Source organism: Leptomonas pyrrhocoris (genome assembly GCF_001293395.1).
Source record: "Leptomonas pyrrhocoris isolate H10 chromosome Unknown, whole genome shotgun sequence".
Lineage (NCBI taxonomy): Eukaryota > Euglenozoa > Kinetoplastea > Trypanosomatida > Trypanosomatidae > Leptomonas > Leptomonas pyrrhocoris.
Window position 1 is genome coordinate 823,108 of NW_015438362.1, and position 19,049 is coordinate 842,156.

At 57.4% G+C, this 19,049-nt stretch overlaps 6 protein-coding genes across 7 annotated transcripts; all 6 read right to left on the reverse strand.

The window, feature by feature from the left end:
* Nucleotides 1-557: 557 nt before the first annotated feature.
* ABB37_03933 (putative mitochondrial aldehyde dehydrogenase) lies at nt 558-2,409 on the reverse strand (the record flags this gene model as incomplete). The annotated part of the gene is made up of 1 exon (XM_015801418.1): nt 558-2,409. The coding sequence occupies exon 1, from the start codon at nt 2,154-2,156 to the stop codon at nt 558-560; it is 1,599 nt and encodes a 532-aa protein (XP_015660038.1). The 5' UTR covers nt 2,157-2,409.
* A 419-nt stretch (nt 2,410-2,828) lies between these two features.
* ABB37_03934 (putative Helicase) lies at nt 2,829-7,022 on the reverse strand (the record flags this gene model as incomplete). The annotated part of the gene is made up of 1 exon (XM_015801419.1): nt 2,829-7,022. Exon 1 carries the CDS (start codon nt 6,828-6,830, stop codon nt 2,829-2,831), a length of 4,002 nt encoding a protein of 1,333 aa, XP_015660039.1. The 5' UTR covers nt 6,831-7,022.
* Nucleotides 7,023-7,626: 604 nt separating this feature from the next.
* ABB37_03935 (putative mitochondrial hypothetical protein) lies at nt 7,627-10,689 on the reverse strand (the record flags this gene model as incomplete). Its single annotated transcript, XM_015801420.1, has 1 exon — nt 7,627-10,689. The coding sequence occupies exon 1, from the start codon at nt 10,645-10,647 to the stop codon at nt 7,627-7,629; it is 3,021 nt and encodes a 1,006-aa protein (XP_015660040.1). The 5' UTR covers nt 10,648-10,689.
* Nucleotides 10,690-11,092: 403 nt separating this feature from the next.
* On the reverse strand, nt 11,093-15,562 carry ABB37_03936 (hypothetical protein; the record flags this gene model as incomplete). The annotated part of the gene is made up of 1 exon (XM_015801421.1): nt 11,093-15,562. One exon carries the CDS (start codon nt 15,560-15,562, stop codon nt 11,093-11,095), a length of 4,470 nt encoding a protein of 1,489 aa, XP_015660041.1.
* A 544-nt stretch (nt 15,563-16,106) lies between these two features.
* On the reverse strand, nt 16,107-16,925 carry ABB37_03937 (hypothetical protein; the record flags this gene model as incomplete). Its single annotated transcript, XM_015801422.1, has 1 exon — nt 16,107-16,925. Exon 1 carries the CDS (start codon nt 16,860-16,862, stop codon nt 16,107-16,109), a length of 756 nt encoding a protein of 251 aa, XP_015660042.1. The 5' UTR covers nt 16,863-16,925.
* Nucleotides 16,926-17,296: 371 nt separating this feature from the next.
* Nucleotides 17,297-18,971, reverse strand: ABB37_03938 (putative mitochondrial hypothetical protein; the record flags this gene model as incomplete). Of its 2 annotated transcripts, none has more annotated exons than XM_015801424.1 (1): nt 17,297-18,971. In XM_015801424.1, exon 1 carries the CDS (start codon nt 18,722-18,724, stop codon nt 17,297-17,299), a length of 1,428 nt encoding a protein of 475 aa, XP_015660044.1. In that variant the 5' UTR covers nt 18,725-18,971. The 2 variants fall into 2 exon arrangements, with proteins under 2 accessions (XP_015660044.1, XP_015660043.1); XM_015801423.1 differs by having other exon boundaries at nt 17,297-18,917.
* Nucleotides 18,972-19,049: the final 78 nt, after the last annotated feature.

Sequence of the window (19,049 nt, forward strand, 5' to 3'; positions counted from 1 at the left end):
AGCAACAGGTCCACGCACAGCGCACTTCACGCACATGTAAAATGTGAGAAAGAGCGTGAAAGCTGTTGGCATGACGGAGAAACTTATCGCGCACAATCTCAAATGAGAAGTCAATAAAAGACGCACAAATTGGTACGGTGTCGACGGACATCCTGAAAGTCCAATTACTTCAGTGAAATAGATCACGCAGACAACAGCACTCTCCGTGTACGGAGAGACGAGGATACCATATTCCCTCTTCTCTTCTTCGAAACCGATAGAGTGAAAGAGATCTTCAACGTTAAAAATAGAAAAAGCAGCTGAGTACGATCCACCTCAAGCGTGCAGCTCCAGCATTCAAGAATTGTCAGAAGAAAAAAGGGATTGGCCGAAAAAGACGCTCGCTGCGTGCGAAACACGAAAAGAGAAGAAAACGAAAACTGTGGTGGTGGTGGAAAACCTGATAATAATAATAATATGAAACCATGTGTTTGTGTGTGACTTTTGTTCTAAGCTCGAGGGTGGAAACTATTCTCCTACCCCTTATTTCTTTCAAGGCGTTGTGTGCGTAGAACAAGCTAAGCGTTCTTATCCTTCACCTTCCACGCACGGAACATGCTGCCGCTGTGCGTCACAACATACCACACGCTGGACAGCCAGCTGCCACAGCTGTTCGGGGCAGCAAAGACGAGCGCGCGGCGCAGTAGCTTATACGTGTCCGCGCTGAACGGGTACCACCACAGGTTGCGCGGCATCCAGGCCGACGGCACTGCGTCGGTGTTGATGCACTTCACGTTGCACATCTCCTTGAGGCCGAGATAGCCGTGGGTGCGGCCGAGGCCACTCTCCTTCCACCCACCCCATGGTGCCTCGGCCATGCCGTGGGAATAGAGGTGGTCGTTGATGCTCACCACGCCGCTCTGTAGTTGCATCGCTACCGCCTTAGCGTGCTTCGCATCGCGGGAGAAGACGCTGCTCGTGAGGGCGAGGTTGCAGTCGTTCGCAAGTTGGATGGCCTCGGCCTCCGTCTTGAAGGGCACCACCGGTAGAATCGGTCCGAAGGTTTCCTCGCGCATCACACGCATCGACGGCGTGCAGCCGGAAAGGACTGTGGCCGGGTAGAAGAGACCGTCCGTCGGGCAGCCGGGGACGGGGCGGCTCTGCGCCTCAATCTTTGCTCCCTGCGCCACCGCCTCCTTCACCTGTGCGTCGATCGTGTCGTACTGCCCTTTCGTTGTCACACAGCCCATGTCCACGTCGAAGTTCGGACTGTCCGGGCCGTGACGCAGCGCCGCCGTCTTCGCCTTCAGCTGCTCGAGAAACTCAGGGTAGATGGACTCGTCGACGTAGATGCGCTCGACACCGCCGCAGCTCTGCCCCGCGTTTTGGTAGCCGGCCCAGCAGGCGCAGTTCACCGCCCGCTCAATCGCGGCGTCCTTCAGCACCACCATCGGGTCGTTGCCGCCAAGCTCCAGCGACAGCGGCGTCAACGTCTTTGCAGCCTCAGCCATTAACTTCTTGCCCACGCCGACGCTGCCGGTGAAGAAAAGCTTGTTGATGCCAGCCGCCAGGAAGGCCGGACCCGCCTCTGCACCGCCGACAATAAGGTGCTGAAAAAGCCCCGGCGGGAGTTCGCCCGCTTTCACGACGTCGTCGATGAAGCAGCCAACGGGGGTGGAGTTCGTCGCCACCTTCAGCAACACCGCGTTGCCCGCCATCAGCCCCATAAGCACCTCGCCGAAGGGGATGGAAAAGGGGTAATTCCACGGCGAGATGATACCCACGACACCGACCGGTTCGTAGATCAGTTCGTTGCTCTTGTTGGCGAAAAATGTGGAGCCGGTGGGCAGCTTTTGCGAGGCGAGGACCTTCTTCGTATTCTTCGCATACCAGTCGCAGGCCAGCACACCGGATATCACCTCCGTCACAAGGGAGTCCTGGCGCACCTTGCCGCTGCACGCCGTGATTACCTCACACGCGCGGTCCGCGTTGGCGGCGAGAAAGGCCTTCATTTTCAGCACGTGCTTCGCGCGTTCGTTGTAGCTCAGCGTCGCCCACGCCGTCTGCGCGTGTCGTGCTCCAGCCACGGCCTTCGCGACCTCCTCCGCGTGCTGCTGGACGTACTCGCCCACGACGGCACCGGTGGCCGGGTTCTTCACGGTGAACTTGGCAGCCATTGATATACCTTGGGCTTTGTTTTGTCGTTGTCGTTCGTACCCTCGTCGATACACTCTGCGTGGTTTTTTAATGACCAGTGGCGTGTCGAAAAGTGTGAGCTCGTAGCAGCGCTCACACGGGAGAGAAGTATTTTTTAAAAAAGAAGAAGAGGCAACACGTCTGTGCGAGTGTAACGTCGAGTACAGTGTGTGTATTGTGTTTGTATAATCAAAAACAATAATGAATAACACGTAGTGGCACTTCACCAGCGGCTGGTTGAATGAAAAATGAGAAAGCATGAAAAGCGAGAGCAGCGTTGAAACGTGAGCAGGAGAGCGAGAAATTGAATTCGCCTTCTTCCGTTTCAAATAACACAAATCCAGAAAAGTTATCATAAAGCAACGAAGGCAGAGGCGTGAAATCACCGGCATAGAAAAGCGCCATTTCATGCGGAGCGCCACCAAATCAAGGCTACATTATTGCAAATTTTTCGTTCCAGCAGTATTCTTTGAGTGTGTGTATGTGTGTGTAGGGAAAACAGTTGTGAGCAACGGGCGTCGGTCTGTCACCGGAAGCGGTGGACTGTCGGATAGGGCTGGCATCAAACGTCCAAGGAGAGCAACATCAAAACAAACAATTCATTTCGTCGGCGGACACATTGTGGCACGCGTTATCTGAAAGAACTATGGAACTCATGTGGAGCCCAGCCTGTACACGGCGCGGAAACGAGGAAGTCGCGCACTTGATGCCCCCTCTTCATCCCCGTCCTCGTCGTCGGCGTGCGAGTCCATTTCGTCCATTTGGGCGGTGTACGCCTCCACCAGGGCGTCGTACCGATCCTCCGCGTCCTCGCGTTGACACCGGCCGTACTGCAGCGTGACAAACTGGTCCACAGGCAGCGCCGCCTTGCGCACCATCTCACGCTGGCGCTTGCGCACGGCGAGACGAACCACCTTGTCCGTCTCCGCGCCTTGGGCCGGTGTGTGGGTATTTCCCGTGGCTGCTACGATATCCGTACGTGAAGCTTCCGTGCGACTCCAGAGGTAAAGATCACGCAACGTGTTCGGTCCTTTTCGTCGCCAAGCCGCAGCGGCAGCCGCGCTGTCCACCACGGCGACAGACGCTTGCTGGCTCTCAGCTGTTCGTGGCGTGTGCACACCATCGCCCTCATGGTCAAACCATACGCGTTTCCCCTGCAGCGGGTCACCGCCACGGCCCTCGTCGTCGTCGTCGCTCTCCCCCGCCGCAGCTTCCTGTGCCTCACGTTCGGCAATTTCGCGCTGAAACTCCTGGCCGGCCATCCGGTCCTCTTCGTCCTCGACGTTTGCCATCTCTTCCAGCATGCTAAAGCCAGTCGTCGGCGTGGCCCCCGCCGTGGAAGTAGCGTCGGCGTCCGCGACAGTCGCGTCCTCGTCCAAATCGTGAAAGAAACTCCGCAGGTTCACCGGGTCAGAGAGCGCGGCAAACGCAGCGGCGCTGTCGTCGAACTGTTCATTGACGCCCGCAATCGTGTGGAACTGCCCACCTCGTATGACGACGTTGTTCAGCTTCTTCCGCTCACGCGCCTTCCGCAGGATGCTCTCCTCCACCGTGTGCTCGCTGATAAGGCGGTAAATGGTGACCGGCCGCGTCTGCCCAATGCGGTGGCACCGATCCTGCGCCTGCAGGTCCATCGTCGGGTTCCAGTCGCTGTCGTAGAAGATGACGGTATCAGCCCCGGTCAGGTTGAGTCCGACGCCGCCGGAGCGGGTGGAAAGGATCATGCACGTGACGCGGGCGTCCGCGTTAAAGCGGTCCACCAGCTGCTGCCGCACCTCTGCCTTGGTGGAGCCGTCCAACCGCAGATAGGCCACGCCGATCAGCGCCAAGAAGCGCTCGAGGATGTTCAGCATGTGCACAAACTGCGTGAAAATCAACGCACGATGCGCTTCCTGCCGCATCTCCTTCAACGCGGCCTCGAGAAACTGCAACTTGCCACAGTCGTGAATCAGCAGACGCTTGTCGGGAAAGCTGAAGCTGCGTCGCACTTGGATCGCCCACAGCTCACGTAAGAAGAAGGCGGCGTCGTACGTCTGGCGCGGCGGGCGGCGGCCACTGAGGTGGGCATCTTGGCGCTTCGCGACAGCACCAATGAGCGTCGCACACGCCGTCCGGTCCAGCGATTCGTAGGGCGCTGTGTTGGTCACTGGCAGCAGCCACCGCAGCCGCGGCGCGTGTGGGGCCAGCACAGCGGGCACGTACACGCACATCTTCTCCACCACGGGGAAAAGAGCCGCCGCCCTGTCAGCGATGTTGGGGCAGAGCGCTGGGAAGTTACGCGCGAGGCGTGTCTGACACAGATCGAGCTCACAGGGCTGCGGTGTGTGTATGTTCCGCGCGCACTGCATGGCGTGGTAGCGCAGCCTCTGCGCTGCAGCGGTGCGGTGTGCCCGCGAGGCGGATGCCCCTGCTGACGCTTGCAAGGCAGCAAGATAAGCTGCGTGTAGCGTGGACCCATCACATTGCCGCGGGCCGGGCTGCCCGCTGCCTGCGACCTTCCCTCTATTCGCCTTCAGAGGACTCAAGAAGCGGGTATTCCCCTTCCACGACACCGGTGGACGAAAGCGCTCAGCAAAGTTCGTCAGCCCCTGTGCGTTCGTCACAGCTGGAAGGTCGACTAGTGGCTGTGCCGCCCACCACGGCATCGATGAAGACCCTGCGAGAGACGCGAAGAAGAGGCAGGACGATGCGTTGCGATGAGCACGCGCAACGCCACACGCGTTACTCCTCCTCCTCGCACCGCACCTTGCATTTTCCTCCTCCTGCGCCGTCTCGTACTGGCATGCACAATCGTCCTCGTTGACGTCGTCCACATAGAAGCACGGAAAACGCGATTCGCCGGTCGTCATCGTTGCGTTGCCGTGCAGAAGGACGGCGCGCGGCACCACCTGCTCCACCCGCGCCTCATAGCCCAACACGAAAGGTGACACGGTCGGTCGCTCCTCAAAGAGGTCGGGGTGATCGCACACTTTACGAAGCGCCAGCAGCACGCTGAGTACTCCACCAGCACCGCCGCCGCGCAGCTTCTGGCGCGTGTCGGCAAGCTGCATGTAATCGTCGTACAAAGACCGCTGGCGTCGTGAGAGCTGGCACAGCACCACCTTCTCCGTCTTTGTCGGCAGCTGCGACTCTACGTCCTTCTTTAACCGGCGCAGCATGAAGGGTCGGATGAGGGCCTGAAGACGGCGCACGATGTCTTCGTTCAGGGAGGAGCGTCCGGTAATCATGGCGTCCATTGGGTTGCTGAACCACTCCTTGAACTCCGCGTTGGAGCGGAAGGCAGAGGCAAAGGGCAGCAAGAAGTGAAAGAGAGACCACAACTCCATGATTGAGTTCTGCAGCGGTGTGCCGGTCAGCAGCAGACGGTACTCGGCCTGCAAGTCAAAGAGCGACTGCCATTTAATGCTCATGAAATTTTTAACTTGGTGTGCCTCGTCCAGCACCAAGAAGCCCCATGGACGACGGCGAAACACCTTGCGGTCTTGCACAACCAAATTGTAAGACGTGACACAAACGTGAAAGGCATCCTCGCTGGTCCAGCCTTTGCGCAGCTGATGGCGCTCCTTCGCGCCGCCGATGTACGTCAGTACCTTTAGTCCCGGCGCCCAGCGGTCCAGTTCCGCCTTCCAGTTCAGCACCACAGTGGTTGGCACCACGATGAGGTGCGGTCCCCAGTCGTTTCGATATTCGGCAAAGTAACAAAGCAGCGCGATGGTCTGCACCGTCTTGCCCAGCCCCATCTCATCGGCGAGGATGCCATTGAGGTTGTTCTCGTACAGGTGCACCATCCAGCGAAGCGAGGAGCGCTGGTAGTGCCGCAGCGGCCGCCTCCCCTGATCGGTGTCGAGGAGAGAGAGAGCGTGTTCAATAGGAACGTCGTCGTCATCGCCCACTTGGGCCCAAAAAGAGCTTCCGTTGTGGTACGCGCTGTCAGGGCTCTCAAGCGGGTCCAACGCATCTGCACTACCTCGCACCTTTTTCGCCGTGGTGTTCACGGGAGAAGTCATCGCAGCAGGAGACGCATCCGTCAACGGCGAGGCGGACGCGGCCGTTTTGTTGGACGCGTTGAAGAAGCTTTCCAGCAGCTTACGAGTCAACGCCTCCGTCTCACGAAGCAGGTCCTCCTGCTTACGACGATCATGCTGATGCTTCACCACATCAAACTCCACCCTCATCAACTGCTGATAGCCGTCGCCGCGGCGTGACCAGAACCTCCGCACCCCCGCCGCCACCCGCTCACCTGCCTGCGCGCGTGCCTCGCGCTGCTGCTGCCGCTGCCGCTCTGCCCGCTCCTGCAACTCCAGGTGGTACCGTGTGAGTTCCTTACTCACCTTTTGGCGGATGTTTTTGAACTTCTGCTGCTCTTGCATCGTTGTCTTCCGCGCGTTGAGCGAGGAGAGGACCACCTGTTGCCACAGTGGGAGAGGGACGGCCGGCGCAGAGGTGAAGGACGGCGGAGGCAGGCGCTGCGTCCGCGCGCGTTGAAGAAGCGGGACGAGCACCGCGAAGTCATCCGCCGCCTGCGCGGGGGTATTTGCCACAGTCGCCGCAGTGCATGCCTCGTAAACGGAGGTAGGGTGGAGTGAAGGAAGGGCAGCAGCGGCGGGGTGCGCAGCGACGGACACAATGGTGCTCTTCTCTTCCAGCTGCTCCATGGTCGCGTGCAAAAACGTGGTTATCGTAGCAGTGCAATTCCCTGCGCTCTTTACGTGCGCCTTCCTGCGACACCACGGACTCTTACTAGCCTCTATGCGAATTAGGAGCAACCCTATACGCTTGTTGCGATGTTTGCTGTCTTGCGCACCGTTGCGCGCACAGTCGGACAAGCGAGACCGAAATGTGTGACCTGGACGCGAATTCACACACATGCAGATGACGATGCAAAAGTAGAAAAAGAAGTGTGGCGTACGTACGAGAGATGAGAGTTAGTAGTGCATTTCCTTCTTGGTGCCATGTGCGTAACACATTTTTTTTTTTCAAAGAGGCCTTAGCGTGCTTCTCTACACACAGCCCGCAGGCGAAGCTGTTGGGGTGGCGTCGCTTTACACACAACAGTTTTCCATTCCTGTTTTTCTCCTCTTTACAGCAGAACGTAGCGCAGCACCGCGCACCCCGTCGCTGAGGGCACGAAGAACGGCAATTGTCTCTCTCTCTCTCTCACTCCCTAACGTGCCTCTTTGAATAATAAAGCACTGCGCTATTTTTCTTCTGCAATTCATGTAGTCCATTCAAACAAACAGATCTTTTTAAGTGTGTGAACAAGGGCACAGCTCGGATGTGCTACCGGGGACAGGTTGGCTAGAAAAGGCCGTCGGAGAGGGAGTTGGCGAGGCCCCTCATCTTCGGGTGTATGTGAGTTTGGTTTCTGGTGTGCTTTTGGATTTCTTTTGCTATTGTTGACCGCCACATCAAAGCCGTGTGTCCACACAACAAGAACGGCGCTTTGACAAGTCAGACAACACCCCCGCAAAGTAACTTGATCTTCAACACGGCCGCCTTATCGGCCTTCCGCTCGTTGCGTTCCACGTACTGCGCAAGCTTCAACAGATTAGTACGCAGGGTATGGCTTTCGTTTAACGCAGCGGCGGGCAGTCTGAAGAAGAGTTGCGAGTCTGAAACAGCAGCGAGAAAACGACTGGCCTGCTGCGCACGCCTGGTTTGACCGGCGTTGACTTGCGTGTCGCTATCCAAACCTCGCAGCAGACAAGACGTGTGAGCCTCTGTGCAGTGCAGCAGCTCCACAAGGTCTCCCTTGCTCGGGAAGAGGCACTGCGACGCAGTCGCTACTTTGCTGACCTGAAGTACGCGTATCATACTGTTCGTGTCCGCCGTTCGCCGAAGCTGCGTCAAGAGAGATGACGCGATCTGGTGAAGCACACGCGCTCGCGAATCCGTGAGTGCCGCGTCAGGTAATGGCGCACCGCAAAGGAGCTGCAACAGGTCGCTCGCTGCGTGCGTTGTCAGGACTTCTGAACGGCACAATGCGAAGGGAAAACTCAACGCAGGCTCATCGGCTTTACCGAACAGACGCTTCGCTCCGACGCTGGGAGCAGCAGATTTCTTAGCACTTACCTCGTAAACGACCTTCACGCCTGCCTCACGCGCTCGCCGAAACACACGAACGATGCCCTCTACGGTTTTCAGCTGAGGAGCTGACTCCGCACACTGGTTGACATACGCTTGATACTTTCCGCACAGGACACCGAGAAGGACGTGTGACGCGGGACTTATAGGCCGCCCACGCTGCAGTAGAGCGAGACATTGCAACATCATTGCAGAGTCCATGTTCGCCGTTGTTGGTGCATGCTGAAGGTGCTGAGTGTAGGATAGCTGTATCATCTGCAAGCGCTCGGCAAAGTCACCCCTTTTCGTTGCTGCGTTGGCCACCAAACTGGATAGGAGGCCGAGTCGCACCGTACGGAGGCTAAAGCTGTGCGCATTATCTTTTATCTTTTCATCGAGGGTGCTCTCCAGGAAGTCGAGCACCGCGTTCTGCAGGGCACCCAGGGCTTCTTGAAAAGAGCGCGCCTCTGTTGCTCCATCGTTACCACGCGTTGAAGCGCTCGCTCGCGGAGAGGAATACACGTCGATGAGGACCGCCAAAAGCATATCCACATCCTCCCAATGTACGGTGGGTGCCTTTGTCGCGTTAGCGTCGATGAGCCGCAAAGCTGTCTCCCGCATGAGAGGCGCCAAATCGGAAACAGAAACCAAAAGTGCGTTCGTCGTCTCGTGTGATTCATCCGCATCTTCCGGTTGCCAGTCGCGATAAGAAACGAAGCCGCTGGCCGCAACTGTGTCACTTCCGCCACCGCCGCTCTCTGTCAACACCTCCTGCGGCCTTTCCTGTTTACTGGGATCATTGCCGACATTTGAAGAAAGCGCTTCCATTAAACGCAGGCAGCTGTAGAGCGTCTCTACTTCGCAGCGCAGCCGCCGTTTGGTGCTTGGGAAGTGCACGTATTGGCGGAACAGAAACGTGCCACTGCTAGAAAGAGAAGAAACGTCATTGACTACCTCATCATTTGCGATGACAGTGAGTGACATCAGCATCCATGACAGCAGCATCGGTGCTGTGTCCGAAAGCTTCGGCACAAGACGAAGCAGAGAAGTCACCGATTCAACTGCGAGAGGAGGCGCGTGTTGGCAACGTGAAGCTTTGGCATACGCGTGAAGCAGTGACGCAACAAGGACGTTATCAGGTGACGTGTGGCCCACGAAAAGTCCCGTGCCCGCAGAAGCTGACGCGGATTCGGGGAGGTGCAACTGCTGCTGCTGCCACAGAACGATGCTGTCAAGTACACGGAGGCACAACCGTGCTGCCTCCACGCGTGCGTCGTCACCTTCAATGAAATGTGCTAAAGACGGTTGCCCACGTTCCATGACGTCCCCATCGTCCTCCGCATCGTCGCGTGCACTCACCGTTTCACCGTGCGCGCCTGCCAACAGAGAGGCGTGGGTTAAGGTGGTCGCCAGTGCGGAGAAGGTCAGCGCCGCCGCATTGGCCAACTTTGCCACGTCATACACATTCATTCGTCGTATGGAGAGCCCGTTTGACGACGAGAGCGCCGTCGCCCCTTCCGTGGTAACAGTCATCACATCGGCCAAGTTGCCCGGTGCAAAGACGCCGCTCCACAAGAGACACGCTCGATCAGGCGACACCTTGCAGACATCTTCCACAACCGCCTGCAGAAACCCCGCGTATACCCCGCCGCTCACGGCACGCGCCATTGCGCCAGTGCTAACATACGCCTCAAAATCCTTGATATGTTGAGGAGCGATTCCACTTGCTGTTATAGGCGGTGCTGATGAGGACAGCGGAAGGACGAGAAGGAGATGCAGCAGCTGCAACGCAACGCTCCCAGAGGCGTGCGTGTACACGTCGACGTGCGCCAGCAAGAAGCGAATAGAGCCAGCAAGCGTGACAACAGAGGGCCTGTGCGGCTGAGGGGCACACCACCACTGAGGCTGCGCCGCGTAACGTACCGAATACGTGTACAAGGCAACGTAGGCCGTGTGCAGCCCGACATCGTGTGCGTGCTGCAACAAAAGTGTGTGCAGGAGGCGCAATACGTGCTCCACTGCAGCCTCCGACGACGGCGAACGGCCAAGCTTGATGAGCGCGAGCGCGGCCTTTTGTGCGGTACGAGGATCAACGGAAGGTGTGGAGGAGCCGCGTGAAGGCCGCAAGGGCAACTCGCAGAAGCGCCTCACCAGCACCTTCTGCACTACCAGCAAGTGAGAAGACTGCATAGAGGAGAGGTGATTTACAACGTCGATGACAATCGGCGCTGACACCTCACCAGGCGACGACGCTAGGGAAAAACACGCCCTCTCACAAATGGTGCGCACCTCCGGACGGTGGAGGCGTAACGCGCTCAGAGCCTTGATGGTAAGAACCGCATCTTGACAGTTGTACGGTTTGGATGTGTTTGCTGCCCGTTGGAGGAGTTGAATTAAGGTCGCTGACATTCAGAGACGCAACCGCGAGGTAGGTGTGCTGCTACGTGAAGCTGGACGATTAGAAAACAGGCAGAGAGAAAAGGAAAAAGAAACCGCAGAAGCGAGGACAGACACTGAGGAGGAAGAACAAAAGAAAACAAGGACGAGAACGAGCAGCATCTATTGAACAACACATTTCCCTCTTCGCGGATGTCCGACTATCAGAAAAAGAGGTTGTCATCAGTGTGAATTCGTGATGGGTGTGGTCACGGTGCCATGCACCGTCTCCTTTTCTGTGATCTCGCTGTGAAGTGATGCGTTACTCGTGAAAGAGATTAATTTGCCGGCAAAAAAAAAAGGGATTATTTAATGTGGCTCTCGCTCTTATCCATCTAGTAGCGCTATTACGTCGCCGTGTCTGCACATGCCGGTGCTTGCGACGTCACCGGCTACCCACAACACGCACAGTGCTAGGTCACATCTCAAACCCCTGACCGGCAACTGCAACGCGAGGTAGCAAACACCCTTTTGCAGAGGAACCACTCTCGCTCTGCAACGTCGCGCCTTCTGTTTCGTCCGTCGATGCGCACAACCCAATTTCCGGCACCACGGCGGCACCGCTGACACAGCGGACGTTCACACGACGCTCACACAGCACAGCGAGCACGCCGCGTTGTAGCTCTCGTGGATCGAACTGCGTAATACGCTCCTCTGTTACCACGACCAGCGGTTGCGACGCTAACGTCCAGCACACGCCGCGGCCGGCGGTGACTCCAGTGGATGCGCTGCTCAGCACCGTCAGCTGTGCGTGCGATATCGTGTTATGGGGAAGCGATGTATCTGGGGAGAAAGTAGCCTCGATTTGTGTTAGATGGACAACGCCAGAATCGTGCACGGCGGCAAACCTCCACGTGCGGTGCGTCTTACCTGCCGCTTCAGCAGCCATCGAGTCGACTGAAACTGCGTGGATTTCACTCAACGCATTCACAGACGACTGCTCCAGTCGCAGCTGCGTAACGACCCGATGCGTCACGGTGCTCACCACATACACGACGCCGTTGGTGTCACCTGCTACAAGCAATCCAGACTTTTCTGCGTGCTCGGAATCCTGCACAACGCCGGTTTCGATGACGGTGCTGGTAACACAAAAGATTGGTTTGGACCTTTCCTCATTGAGAGGACCCTGCCACTCCAACTGCAGGGTTTCATACGAGGTAGACGTGGTGCCGTTCTCCATTGAGTCGGTTTCTGTGGGCTGAACACGGAAGAACAACATCGTCCCGTCGCTGCTGCCTACCGCAAACGTATGCGTGTCCCACGCCGCGGCACACATAAACCGCGAAATTCGCTCCGTCAGCGCCACAGACGCCGAAGGCGCTTGCGCCTGCTTCACACGCGTCTTATGAAAGTTTGCACTGCTGGTGATGCGGCGGACGCTGGTGCTGCTGCCGTTGCTCGTCCCTCTAACGCCTCTCTCCAATTCCTTCAAAGAACGCCTCTCCTTCGTTTCTAAAGGAGGTGAGGCCGTTTTCGGCGTGCTTCCGCACCACCAGTCAACCAACCGCAGCGGATTCGATGTGTTGTCGGAGGACCACAAGTTCACCATCGCGCCACCACCCACGGAAGCAAAGCGAAGACGGCCGTTTGTGCTGTCGGTCGAAGTGCGTGGCAAGACTGCAATTGCAAGTATATTCGAATGGTGCGCGCCACCAATGTTCATTGGCGCAGTAAAGCGACGCAACAACCAAGGCGTTAGCGAAGGAACTCCCTTGTGTGTAGGAGGCGCGTGTAGCGGAACAACGACGAGGCTGCTGTCCTCGTTGCCCATGAGCAGACAATGGAGAGGAGCTGGGGCGTAGGTGATGCAGTTGTAGTCCTTGCCCGGTAGACCGCCACCGTGCAACACGGACGTCCGCACACATCGCTCTGAGGTGGACTGCAGTTGCAGTTGATCTGGACAGCACACAAACTGCTCCACCGTGTGGCCATCAGAGCAGTGCGCAAGAAAGACCATGGGGGTGCCCGCTGACTGGTCCTTGATCGATTGGCCTCCTTCGCATATCCGCGCCGTCAGCAGGCGAGGAGCTCGGATGTCCGCGTATGCGTCCACCAAAACCCACGCAGTACGCCCTGGGATGCGGTACAAAACTGACACGGTGGTGCCCGACTGCACGACACAAACGCGACGCGACACAGCGAGGAAGGAGGAGATTTCAAAGGGGAGACGAAGCGGCTCTCGTGAGCGTGCTGCACGCAGAGTCGGCGTGGTGCCTTCGTCCCCACAGTGAAGTGCTTTGATCTCTGCTGTAGTGGCCGGCAAGCGAAGGAACTCCACGACGCCGCCTGTTCCAGCAATCCGCAGGACAACAGGCTCGCAGCTCAATTCCTTGTCGGCATTCGAGGTTTTGTCCGCAACAGCAGAAACAGCTCCCTCCACGCAGAAGGCAGAGATGGCGATGTGCAGGTGTGCGGGGAATACGTAGGCGTACACGGCGGCTGACTTCGTGATCGGCACACTTACAGGCAACGCTACTTTCGACGAGGTGCTGCACAGCTCTGCCGCTGAGATCAACTCTTCCACACCGACAAGGCATCCGTTTTTGTCGCCCACGAGAAGCCAAAATGAGTGTGTTGCGGTCCCCGCCACGGAAGCTGTGGAGATAAGGGAGAGGGCAGTGGTGAGGGGCCCGGGGCAGTTCTCAAAGAGAGACTGAAACCGCCACTCACCCTCCAGCTGCAACGAGTTACCATCCGGCGTTTCTTCCACACCGGCAGTGTTGCTAAAACGAACGTGCACGGCAGAAAGCGCAACGGTATGGCGAACGTGATTTGTTGCCACCAGTACGACTCGCTGCCGCGCATCTGCAGTGGAGGCCGTATTATCGTCCAACCCAACGACCTCCATGTGGGTGATCTTGCCGTGAATCTGCAACGCTGTGGTGGAAGGAGACGTGCTCGTTTTCAATTCCATTTGCGATGCGTCTGCCATCGGCCGGCGCATCCAGCGGACGGTACGGCCGGCACCTCGCGAATAAACGTACGGGATTACGTATAGCGTCCCTGTCGTGGTGCCCACCATCACGCAGGAAGCGTCCGCAACACCCTCACCATCCGATGCCATTTTGTGCTCCCGCGATGCAAGCGGCAACGGGAAGCTCTCTGCACAGGTTGGCAATCCCCACGATGCGTCAGGGTTGACAGAGGTGGGAAGAGGGATAGACCAATCCTGCTCAAGAGCGCCGTCGTGGCACTGAACGCACAGCAGGTGATTTGTGAAGGCAAGCAAACAACCAGCAGCGTCGACGTGCACGACACGCACCTGCGCAGCCTTGGAAGGTGCTGGACGATGATGGAAGGGAGAAACACGGTGCGTGATTGACGGTGGCAGCGGCATTGCAACCGTGGAAGTATCGAAAACGCGTGCGCCACACGGAGCACGAGCTTCGACTGCTGCCTCTGCAAGGTAAGAATGGGCGAACACCGTGCCATCAAAGCCACCCGAGAGCAACGTCATTTGTGCAACGGTTGGTGTGCAGAAGGCAACGCGGTACGCCCCGTGTCCGCGGTGCTGACGCGGTCGCACAAAGCAACAAGACACCTTTACGGAATTTGACTGACGAATTGCGTCTCCTTCGCCCCTTTGTTTTTCAATGCGCAGTGCCTGTACACAACCGTCTTCTCCTGCAGCGGCGACGTGTACGCCGCAGCTCCAGCGTGCAGTGGAGGAATCAAAGGATGAACTTAGTTCGCTTGCTGGCACTCGCGCTGACGACCACACGGCACAGACCGCCACATCAAAGACACGAGTCTTTGAAAAGGAAGTGCCGCTTCCTCGCCACAGGAGCACCCACCCCTCCTCCTTTTCCGGATGCGGTTGCTCATGCGGCCATGATGGCGATGAAGTACCTCTCTCTCCGGCTGCGTCATTGGCTACCGGACGTCGACATTCGTATAGCGCCACCGTGCGGTCGTCGCTGCACGTCGCAAGGTGTGTGAGCCGCGGTTCCCTGCGCTGGCGACCGGCTCCCTCCGCCATGGATGGAAAGCTCTGCGCCACGCGCACGGAAAAGATGGCGCACCCACTCGGGTGGGCCTGCACGCGCGCAGCAATGCAGAACTCATCGGCCTGTCCAGAGCGTTGGCCCTCCGGAGAGCCTTCCATCGCGTCGATCATCTCCGCTGTGTTCTGCGTCGGGTACCACTCCACCACCTCCCCGGCGTATGTGGCGGCAAACAGACGATACGATGGCAGCGACGCGTCGTCGCTTGTCTCATTTTCAATCAAAATGTCCGCTGCCAGCACCACACCAAGCGGTGGTCCCCGTACTCGACCGTGCCGAAGACGCTGCGAGACGTCTCGGTACTGTGACGGAATGCCCGTTTGCAGAGCCCTTTCCACATCGCTGAGCCGGACGTAAAAGACGTCATTCGACGCTGTCAAAGCCAATACGAGCCCTCGTGCTGCATCCACGGCGATGCACAAGATACGGCTCTCTGCCGTCTGCAGCACACAAGCACAACTTGTTGGTTGGGCCACCGAGCAATTTGACGATGCTGCCGCCGTCGTGGACGAAGAGAAAATGCCTGTTCCTGACTGATCCAGCGCAACTGAATCGATCTGCGCTAACAGGCGGTCCGCAGCGCCAATGAGTACAAGCGTCAAATGCTGGTGTAGTGCTGTGGTGATTAATTCGTGTGGGGGATGGAGTGAACAGGCAGCTAACGCCAAGGTGGTAATGACCGTGCTTGGTGGTGCGCAAATACACCTCTCTGTGGCATCAGTAGGCAAACCTGCGAAAGAAGAGGCAAGCGAAGCGGCTGCTGTTGTACGATGCCTCGGACTGCTTCTGTACACCACGTTTCCCGCAGCGAAATAGACGGCCCCGTCAGGAGCGCATCGAACTGCGGTTATGGGCACGTCAAGGAAAGGTCGTGTGCTGTCCATGGTTTCATTCAAAAAAGTTTTGACGTTGGCCGGTATCGTCAATCCTCTTTCCCTTTTCCTTTGTATGTATGTGTGGGTGTGTGAGTGCAGAGAGACACCGTACCGTCTTCGCCATCTACCAGAAACCGACGGCTCTTACCCATCGTCGCACAATGCCAAAACAAGAAGGTGTAGCGCGATCAAACGCGAGAGACGAAGAAGTACGCTTGAGGAAGTGGAAGGAGGAAAACTCCGGCGAGAAAGCACTCCACTGACTTTTGTAACGCATTTTTCACGCTCCCTGCTTTTCTTTCTTCAGCAGTTTTCCAGCTGGCCCACAGCGTCGGTGGAGAGACGCAAGGCGCCAGGAGCGGGGGGGGGGGGGGTTAAGGGTGCGAATTCGACTCAACGCTAGCGAAAGCCGACAACAAATATTGCACATGTATTAAAGCAAACACTGCACTAGCACGTGTGAGTTCTTCTTAGTCACCTCGGTGAGCACACGAGAAAAGTGATTAAAAAGATATATATATTCAGCCAAGCAGATAAAGGGAGAAGAGGCCCGTCAGTCCAGCATGCGGCAGTGCACTGTTTCCGTTTCAATGGCATGGTCTAATCGCGGGATGGAGCAAAACTTGCTGGACATGGCGCGCAACACAAAATGACACTGGGCCGCCTCGTATATGGTCAAAAACGGGATTGGGTTCTCGAACTCCGTGTAGCGACAGTAGAACCGGACCTCCGTCACCGTGGGCTGTTTGTTATACACGCACTCCTCTCCATTGCCGTAGACGGTGGCGGCGTAAGGGCCGAAGGAGTCGTGGCCGACCCAGTACTCCTGCGGCTCATCTAAGCTGTGTCGACCCACCACGCGCGTCGTCTGCGCAGCTATGATGTCGAGTCGCACCTCGCGGTCCCAGCACAGCACGATGGAGTACTGCTCCTGCACGACGTGTGTGCAAGGCAAATTCCCGTCCGTGATGGAGTGAATCGCGGACTGCACTGCCATGTTCAAAGGAACAAGTCCTGGTGCCGCGGGGTCGTGGTGCTCAAGCTCGGTTGTCTCACACGCAAAGCGGGAGCCGTTGCTGAGCTGAATGTACCGCGCCGTCATCGATGCAGCAGCCCCGTCGTCAGCGTTGCCTCTGTCTCCCTTTGGGCTTCCGTATTCACCAAAATAGATGTTGTGGTTGCGCTGCACAGTGTCGGACAAGTCCACCGACACGGCGGCGGCGTAATGCAGTTGCACAAGTATCGCCACGCCGGCGAGGGTTACAGTCCAAAACGACCAGTGCAGCCATCCTCGTTGCGTTTCCGTCATTGTAGTAAATAGCAAGATTTGAAAAAACAATAAGAGCGTCCTTGTAGATTTTCTGCCCTTTCCTAAAAGCGAGATGTATCAACAGTGGAGGGGGGAGAAGAGAAAGAAGAGAAGAGAGTTAGAAGCATCATCCTCTTCCTGAAATTCCGAAAGAACGAACTTCACAACACTTGTTCTCCTCAACAGCGTTCTCTCTATCTGTGGAGAGACAACAATGAATACAAAGAAAGCTGTGGCGGACGCACCGTGAGAGATGGCAACCGTCGAAGCGGTCGCATTTAGATCACCACGTGAGTGCGTCCTGGACCTGTCTCTTCGCTTTGTCCTCTGTGTGTGGGTGTGTGATGAGACGAAGACGCGCAAAACAAATCACGAAGACGGAGGGGTGACAATGGTACCGAACAGAAAGAGGCGTATTTCCTGCATGCTCGACGTTACAGACACGCATGGAACGGGGTAAGTGCGGAGTGTCCGGCGCCAAGGTGCACCTGGGCCTTTGCCAGCAGCGCGCTCACCTGCTCCGGGGTGAGAATAGGCACACGATACTCCTGCTGAAAAGCACTTCCACTCCATCCAGTGGGAGCCAACAGCGACATCCGCACCCTCTCGCAGCTCTTGAGTTCACCAAGCGCGTGTACCAGCTGCGCATTTTGCTCCGAGGTCCACTCGTCCGCCGGGGTAAGATACGCTTCCAGCAGCGTCAGCACAAGGAGGTGAACGCCGTCCGCTTGCTCGTAACGCACCCCCACCTTCTCACGATCGTTGCGCACGACCCCCAGTGCCTTCCTTGCGTGGTCCGACCACGAAGAGAACGCACCACCCGCAGCAGCGTCGGCGCCATCATCACCACGTGCCCCGGCAGTCTCGCCTGCACCCAAAAAGGAAAATGCAACTGCGTAATGCAGCCGCAGTGGGGCGTAGTCGGGGTGCAGCACAATCAGCTCCTCATAGGTCGCAGCTGTGCGGCGCGCCACTGCGGCGGTCGAGGAAAAGGAGGTCCCGCAGAACTGCATCCACTTCGGCGAGAGCGCGCCGAGAGGGCTTTTCCTACACGCGGCGCCGCTGGACCAGTTGAAGATGTCGTAGCTCGCCAAGGACGCGCCGCTCGCCAGCTGCACATCGACCAGTTCTGGGTTTGTCCCTGTGTGCACCAATGAGCTCCAGGATAGCAGATTCACCGAACGAAGCAGCACCACCGCGTGCGCTGCCGTGTCATCTTTCAAAAGGTAGTACTCCGGTAGCACAGCGCAGTAAAGGAAGAGGTCGCTGAGCATCCAGCCGTACATGGTCCGCACAAGAGACGTAGGTGCCATGGCAAGCTCCGCGTTCAGCTCACGCAGTAGCATGCGCTTCAGCTTTGTGTAGCTGACATCCGCGGCCCGTCGAAGTGCATCCGCCACGCTGGACAGGTAATGTTGGCTAACATCCAACTGGCGAAGTGCGTGGCCACCGTCTTCGAGCTCCTCTGCAGCGGCAACCTGTTCCAGCAGCATCAAATAAACTGCGCCGAGCTGCGCTTCGATCTTGGAGAGTTCGTCAAAGCCCGGCAGCGTTGCCAGGTCCGCGACCTGTTGGGTAGCAAGACCGAGCGCGACAACATCACGCTCCGTCACACGCAGACCGGGCTTTGTCGTCCGCACAGAATTCGCCGGCAGGGCCGAGGTAGCGGAGAATCCTTTCAGGCACACGTAGACGATCAAACAAAATAAAAAGCAACCTGTGGCGATGCAAAACCCGCGCCGCCGCGACTGCCGCGTGGAAGGTTGCTTTGCCGCCGCACGTGCTGCAGCCGAAGCCGCAGCAGCAGCTGTGATCGACGGGTGTGCAGATGTCTTCGGCTCCGAATTTCCACGCCGACGCATTGATCTTCTACCAATTTCGAAGAAGTGTGTACGAAAGAGTCAGTGGAAAAAAATGGCACAGGAAATTCAAGTGAACCGTTGAATAACGCTACGCCATCAAAGGCCTGAAAAGAGAAAGAAAAAAAAAGTGTTCTCGAAGAAGCGAGGATATGGCTTTCGGAAAGCTGGTGCCTGCAATTCCGCTGCGATGCGCTGTCATTGCGGATGCACGTATAAAGTTGATGAGGAAGAATAACAAAAGCGGCACGGTACAGATGATACGATAAAAAGATAAGTTAAAGGAGAGCGTCGGGGACAACAACAGTAGCAAAAGCGTTTTGGTAAT